This window comes from Helicoverpa zea, chromosome 17 (genome assembly GCF_022581195.2).
Source record: "Helicoverpa zea isolate HzStark_Cry1AcR chromosome 17, ilHelZeax1.1, whole genome shotgun sequence".
Lineage (NCBI taxonomy): Eukaryota > Metazoa > Arthropoda > Insecta > Lepidoptera > Noctuidae > Helicoverpa > Helicoverpa zea.
Genome location: NC_061468.1, coordinates 5,136,880 through 5,145,036, shown reverse-complemented (window position 1 = coordinate 5,145,036; position 8,157 = coordinate 5,136,880). Strand labels below are relative to the sequence as shown.

General features: G+C 38.1%; 1 protein-coding gene across 2 annotated transcripts; it reads left to right on the top strand.

Moving 5' to 3' along the window:
• Nucleotides 1–1,034: 1,034 nt before the first annotated feature.
• On the top strand, nt 1,035–4,947 carry LOC124638396 (farnesyl pyrophosphate synthase 2-like). 2 transcript variants are annotated; one of them, XM_047175348.1, is made up of 6 exons: nt 1,035–1,300; nt 1,584–1,724; nt 2,111–2,314; nt 2,484–2,535; nt 2,650–2,726; nt 4,424–4,947. In XM_047175348.1, exons 1-6 carry the CDS (start codon nt 1,094–1,096, stop codon nt 4,757–4,759), a joined length of 1,017 nt encoding a protein of 338 aa, XP_047031304.1. In that variant the 5' UTR covers nt 1,035–1,093; the 3' UTR covers nt 4,760–4,947. The 2 variants fall into 2 exon arrangements, with proteins under 2 accessions (XP_047031304.1, XP_047031303.1); XM_047175347.1 differs by having other exon boundaries at nt 1,039–1,300; nt 2,484–2,726.
• Nucleotides 4,948–8,157: the final 3,210 nt, after the last annotated feature.

Sequence of the window (8,157 nt, the reverse complement as noted above, 5' to 3'; positions counted from 1 at the left end):
TTCCTCTCTTTACACAAAGTCCGAATTTAATGCGGACGAAGTCGCTGGCAGAAGCTAGTTATACTATACACCCATGAATCATAAAATAAAACTAGGGCTCTAATATTTCTGAAAGTTATAAGCGAATCATGCTGTATATAGTGACGCCTGACAGACTACACCTCAGTCGAATGTTGACTATAAACTCACCTCAGTTGCAGAAGGTTAAGTAGGTATATGTGATAGGATTTAATGTGATAAGGTACGAAACACCCAAAATAGTATTGAATTATGTTTCTTAGTCTACGTACTATATATCTACAGTTTAAAAAATATATAGTAAGTATGCAAAAATACTATATATTCAACACCAAAATCTAAGATACACTTTATTTAAAAATTATGTTCGCGAACCTCATCAAAGTGGTGACTTCATATCACTAGATATGATAGGAACGCAAGCACATATTGTACATCCAACGTGCATGGACACAGAAAACTATTTTACTTAAATGTGAATATTTTTTCAAAAAATTAATGATTTAGCAGAACGGGTTATCAATCTCAAAACTGCATTATAAATTTCTTGAAAACCACATCGAAAACGCCGACGAATTTTCTGCCGGGAAATAGTCCAGAACAAGGTTTAACCACTTTCTTAGCAATTCTCCAAAATTCAAATTTGAAATACACTCTTACGCATATTTAGCCAACCCTATTGGTGCGTGTAACATATTTCAGTCGTTAAAACCTTTTGAAATACACGTAAGGTCCCTAAAACCCAGATTTCGCAAGCTCGTTTTCCATAAAATACTATATATTTTTTCAAAGTACCATATTGTATATATTTTTTTGGAAAATACTAAATTTCGCTGAAGAAATTTTGGCAACCCTAGTCATCGCATAAAAATAAATTGATGCCTAGCAATTGAGATGTTATCTCTTAACAAATGGTTTGTCACCCCAAACTATGGTTGTTATAATGACATCATTTAACATCATTTTATTTTTTTAATAGTATTTACAGCCTACGTAAACATGTAGGTAGGCTGTAAATATAGCATTTTAACAATTTTTTTTCATTTATCGCCCTTCCTCCAACGAGTCAGCCAAAATGGCGTTATTGCTCCGCAAAACATTATTTTTCAACCAAATAAGGACATTACATAAGACACCGGTTAAATTAAGTACACCAATAACTTTCAAATCGGATATAAATTATAAGAAATTTGATGAAGTCCGACCCGAAGTGATGAAATCCTTAATGTCTAGTCCTAAGTTCACGAAACAATTGCCTGAAGTTGATACCAGGATTAAAGAGGTGAGTAATCATGATTCAGGTGTCTTAATATGTAGGTGGGGGATACACTTTAGAGCTGTATTTTTTATTTCAATCATTTAAAAGGTGATACGGTGTGGCTCCCCATTCCTGCCAAGTTTTTGTCCAAGAAATTATTTAGCTGCCTAGTAAAATACGTTTAGGTACCTTTTTTGCTGTCAAAAGTTTAAATACCTACTCCTTGCTGGCCTTCCAAAAAGACAGTCATACTCATCTCCTTCTTTTGAAATGTCTCAAATAGATTTTTTTTTCTTTATTAACATAGATGTTAGATTACACAATGCACGGAGGAAAACGTAGCACCGGATTATCTGTTCCCTTCGGCTATCAGATAATGGAAGATCCAAAATACTTCGTAGAAGAAAAACTGCACACAGCACGATTTCTAGGATGGTGCTTAGAAATTGTAAGTACGAACATTCCCATAAACTTGTTTTAAATTATGCCCATGCCCATGTCAGTGATTTCTACACTAACAAATTTCTCCACTATCCTCATTGATACGAATCCTGAAAATGGCAATATAAAAATGATCACAAATAAAATAGGTACCTACATTACACCTACTGACTTTGAGGAAGAAATGACCGTCCCAATTATTTCATACGATTCTTATTGCAGATGCATCTTACTTAATTACTGTGTAACAAAAAGAGATTTATCAGTAACCTAAGTAGGAGTAGACCAACATAGAACTGGCCATGACGATATTGCAACCTCATAAATGTAAAAAAAAATGTTTCTAGCCATCATGACGACATTCCAAACTCAAAACAAAACTTTTTAAAACAGTTACATGCAAACCTACTGACTATAGACGATATATTGGACGCAAACACGACTCGCCGTGGCCTGACATGCTGGTACCTACGACCAGAAGTCGGTACATCGGCGACTAACGACAGCATGCTCATATATCTATGTCTGATGGAAGTCTTGCAAATTAACTTCGAGAAAGAACCTTATTATGTGGATTTGATTAAGATTATTCATGATGTAAGTACCTTTGTATTAGATTATGCTAAGTACTTGGAAAAAGAGCCTTTATACAAAAATATGTAATTGAAAATATTTTTTATTGAATTCATTCCCGAAACCGTAAGACTATGATAACTTAGATAGTCCTTTATGTATTATATGTATAACATAAAAAAAACCTTTACAGACAGCCATGTACACAGGAATAGGACAATATTTAGAGTACTCATCAAGTTACAGTAAGGAAAAAAATAATTTGGAAGTATTCAACATGGACCGATTCAATACCATCGTTATACAAAAAGGTGCCTATTTCTTCTTCACAATGCCCTTACTCGTATCTCTGCTTTTAGTGAAGAACGGAAAAGAAAGAGATCTTACAGAGCAAATCAACATCTGCTTTGAAGTTGGTAAACTTCTACAATATCAGGTATAAAACCCAGAATATTTTAAGTAGTCTTTCGCCAGCAGATCAAGCAATAAAGGCTCCCACATGAATTTCTGCGATGCGATTTTGTCCGACAACCCGTAACCATACCTTCCATTGTATCGTTTTTGTGAGCATGGGGCATGTCGATCATCATCTCCCGGCCTTTTCCCAACTATGTTGGGGTCGACTTCCAGTCTAACCGGGTACAGCTGAATATCAGTGTTTTACAAGGAGCGACTGCCCTATCTGACCTCCTCAACTCTGTTACACGGGCAACCCAATACCCCTTGGTATGACTGGTTGTCAGACTTACTGGCTTCTGACTACCCGTAACGACTGCCGCTGATGTTCACTGACAGCCTGGACCCACAGTTTAACGTGCCATCCGAAACACAGTCATTGGTGTCCAAGATATACTTAAAAAGAACATGGGTACAAACGTAGAAACGTTGCATTGATTCTTGCCTGACCTGGAATCGAACCTAAAAACACGTACATACGGCTGACTACACTTGAAAGTATAGTTACCGTACCAAACGGGCTGCCGCACAAAATCGCATTGCATCGCAGTTTCGTGTGGGAGTCCTAAATTTAAATAAATAAGCAATAATCAAGCAACAGATATGTTAAATTGATTTTACACTGTATCTCGACACAATAAGGCCGGCAATACATGAAGCAGTCAGGGGTAGGGTTACCTTATGCAAATAGCGGGCCTGTCCATAGAATCTCAAATGCTTGAATTTTCAGAAAAATGCCTGTCTAAAGCAAAACGCTGTAGGTAATAAGTAAAAACCGACAGATTATAATGAAGAAGGATATTTATTACTGATATTTTCTTTTTATAGTTCTTTCTTTTCTTATATATCGGCTGTGTAACCTAATCACATTAAATCACATATACTTTATGATATTTTATGGCGAATTGTAAAAAAATTACCTAATCCATTCAGTGGTTTAGCTACAAGAGTCATTTTTCGTTTTCATAAATTACAACATCATGTAAAGCAGAGATAGTTAAGAGTATCGAATGTTTTGACCACTTGATAGCTGTCAGTTTTCAAGGGAGAATTTCAGTTGTTTGTAATGACTGACTCTTACATGGTGTTCTAAGTCTCGCATATTTTTATTCTATTTACTTTGTTTGATAATTTTTATTTTTTATTTTCACGTATTTTATTTTTTTCCTTTGTGCTAATCGACATATATAACCAGTATATTAACGTTTTTAATTTAATGTGATTAGGTACGACACACCCGAAATCTTCACATAACTCAATTTTGTAATTTTCCTGTTTAATTCTTATAATTTTTCTTTTCTTTACTCCACTGGGCGTTGACGAGAGAAAATGTAAGTTCTACGTTTGCATTTTGTGCCAAAATAGAGATGAAACTGGCAGATTTTTTTTCTGTAATGTCTCCATCCAAAAACTGTCACATGGTAACCCTAGTCACAGGCGACAGTTTCAAGCTACACAGTGACCTGCAGAGTTCTATGGACGCACATACAGGAAACGCTCGAGCAGTAGCAACTGATTCGGGCCCCTGACAGCTTCAAGCGGTCCGTGTATTGGAGGCCTAAGGTTCAATGTTGATTGGTAAAATTTTACAAATTGGAGTAACTTGAAGTGCCTAGGTAAATAAATCCCTTGTGTAGGTATCCCTGTCTCGTAAAATCATAGGTATTTTTTTTAAAGAACGACTTCAAAGACGTCTACTGGGACAAAGCTACCTATGGAAAAGATGGCACAGATATTCAAGAAGGTAAACTCTCCTGGATTGCCATAACAGCGCTGGAGCGCTGCAACGAAGCTCAACGTTCTATTTTCAAAGAATACTACGGCAGCAAAGACCCTGAACATGTTAAGCAAATCAAGCAGCTTTATGATGAATTGCAAATGGATAAAATGTACGCTGAGTTCGAACATTCTTTTTATGAAAATATGAAACGGCGAATTTATACTTTGCCCACTGAAGGAGAGATACAATACTTTTTGCAAATATTAGAGGTGTGCCGACAGAGAGCTTATTAAGTTATCGATATAATAATAGTGAATAATACAATCGGTGAATTGATGCATTTTGTCAAATTAAATTGTTTTGATTACGCAGTTCATTTGTGTATACCACCCATAAGGCATCCTATAGGTAAATATGGTTAAGATTAATTTAACTGTAGAATCATTAAAAACTAAACATTCATTTTAGATTGGACATAAAACGTTTAACAACTAATGGCGTCCACGGCCGATTTCGGCCACGCACGGCGGCTGTTTTCATTTAAGGAGATCAGCCAGCTGCGCAAGACATATTGTAGTGCACGAGCATTTGCGCAGACACAGGTGCACTCCCTATTCCTTCACTCTCATAACCCGATGGGACGGCAATCCGACACGACCGGAAAGATATCAGGCGCCGGAAAGAGGCAGGATCGACATTTACGTGCTCTCCGATGCACGGGTGAATCAATCACCAACTTCCAGACCTCGGGCTGCTTTGTGAAAGTTCAAGAAAACTCACAAAGCGATTTCGGCCCGACCCGTGAATCGCACCCGAGACCTCGAGAACAGCAGCCGCGCTTGCGACCACTAAAGCAACGAGGCAGGTTTAACAACTATTAGGTTTTTAAACATTTCACAACGTGAATTAAATAACTAGAATTTGGGTTCTATCGTAGTATATTCCAAAAATATAATGTTATACATAACATTGCTTTATTTAATCGTGTATAGGGGTAGTATTATTGACCCACCACAAACAGCAGTGGGTACTAATTGTAAAATGCAAAATTTTTGCTTCATCCCATTTCTTATAATTTACATCCCATTTGAAAGTTATTGGTATACTTAATTTAACCGGTGTCTTATGTAATGTCCTTATTTGGTTGAAAAATAAGGTTTTGTGGAGCAATAACGCCATTTTGGCTGACTCGTTGAAGGTAGGGCGATAAATGAAAAAAAAAAAATTGTCTATTTACAGCCTACATGTTTAGGTATGATTAAAATATAATGACGTCTTAAATGGTGCCATTATAACAACCATAGGAATAGGGTGTCAAACTATTTGTTAGGAGATTGCAACAACATCTTAATTGCTAGGCATTAATTTTTTTTATGCGATGACTAGGGTTGCCAAAATTTCTTCAGCGAAATATATTATTTTCCAAAAAAAAATACATTGAAAACTACATAGTATTTTATGGATATAAACAAAAAAACGAGCTCGCGAAACAACGAAAATTCTCCCTTGAAAACTGACAGCTGTCACACATTTGATACTCCTAACTTTATATTCTCTGCTTTACACCATGATGTTGTAAATTATGAAAACGAAAAATGACTCCTGTGGCCAAACCACTGAATGAATTAGGTTATTTTTTTTTTACAATTCGCCATAGAATATAATGTACTTAACCTTCTGCGACTGAGGTGGTAGTCTATCGGACACCACCAATCACAAAATACGTCGCCAAATGGTAATATGGCGTGATGCAGCTCTGTCTCGCTCAGTACCTTCCTGTAACGGCTCGCGCTAAGGCCTCTGCCTCGAATTTTGCGGGCAGCGGGGCGGCAGCGGCGGCGGCGCGGGAGCGGGGCGGGCAACGGATACCTGTTCTCGAAACTAGCGGGCAGATCGCGCGGCACTATAGCAGTGTAGTGTTGTGTTCTGTTGTGTTTGCTGTTCCATATGGGTGTCCTCTCAAAGATGGCCGAAATAATTAGCTCTTGCACGTCCGAACACATTTTGATACGTCACAAAAAAAATGTATAACACTATGCCTACAATGCAGATGCCCAACGCGGGCGTTCACCGCTTGACTGGAGCGCACCGCTCGTTGCCCGCCGCCGCGCCGCTCCCGCGCCACTGTATTCGAGGGCCGGTCCATATGAATATACGCGTAAGATACTGCCGCTCCCGCGCCGCCGCCGCTGCCGCCCCGCTGCCCGCAAAATTCGAGGCAGAGGCCTAACGGTCAGTGAGGCGCGGGCAGCGCAGCGGTGTGTACGTTTGGAGTTGTCGACAGCCGGTGTCTCACAGACGTAAGTACAGCAATAAACGTTGATTCTGAAAGACGTCACCTACCCAATATATTTTTAGGTTCATAGTGTCTGTGAGTCGTTTCATCAGTAACAGTATAGTGTCTCTCAGACAACATTCATATTTTTTTAGATGGCCACTCAAACCATAGATAGTAGGGCACCAAAACGAGACAGCAGTGGAAGATATACAAATGATGATGAGCAGATTGAGGATTGGCTTAATGAATTAGAAGAAGAACACGAGTTTAGCCACTTTGATGATTCGGTAGAAGACCCTAATTATGTGGAAGAAAACAGTGTACAGCAAGAGGAAAACGAAGACCTCGAGGAACAGAATACCCAATCGAGCGATAGTGATTTTAACTCTGAAGACGAGGAGCCCCTCAGCTCTTTAGTTTGTGGCAGCGGCGGCCCTAGCCATTGCGAGGCTACGTGCGGCAGGTCTATGCGAGGCCCTTTGTCCTACGTGAAAAGTATGTGTTGCGAAAGTAAGCTGGTGTTTTGATTTAGCTAAACGTCATGTTTGAGGAGAAATGCTCAAGTTAAACAAATTAATAAAAGGAGATGGCCAAAAAAAAACCCAGAGTCGACAGAAACTTCATATGTATGGTTGGATTCAGTATAATGTGTAGATTACAAAAAGTATTTCATATCATCTAAAAACCATGGGGTTCTCTTTTTACAAGGTTTTTTCGATGAAGATTTTAGTACTAAAAAAGCTTAACTTTTCTGTTTGCTGTTCATTAGAAATTGTGCATAGGGTAAAAACTTTACACTCAGGTGTATGTCTGTTAGCACTATACACGAGTGAAGGGTTAGAGCTGACCAGATGATGGAGAATAGAGAAGATCAAGGGAACTCGGCAATGGTAAGTATTAACTACCTCATGTTTGGGCTTATATTATTCGCATTGACGAGAACTATTCACTAATGCGAATATAATGACTAAACAACTAAATATAACTTTCTTTTTACTTTTAATTTTATTTTTAAATTAACCTTTGCCAGTTCAGAAGTTTACACATAACAGGAAAACCTCTTCATGTAGGTAAGGTCGGTACTTAGTCGTAGGTATCTGGAGTGGTTCATGTCAATAGTGCAATGGGTGGGGGTCAAACTCAAGACCTTTTAATTACCAGGCAAACTCTGTAACTATGGTGATGTTACTCTTCGCATGTATAATGTTAGTATACCTTGTTTTTTATGGTCCTTTATGTACCTAAATAATCTTTAAAATCCACATAAATTCAACATAACCTATATTTGTAAAAATATGATATAGCTCCTGTACCCCATGGATTTCAGACTGGAATTTTTGGCACCATCAAAGGTCTATCATAATGAACCCATTGGTACCCATTTCGTTGCTGTCGATTCTGGGTTTTTTTACT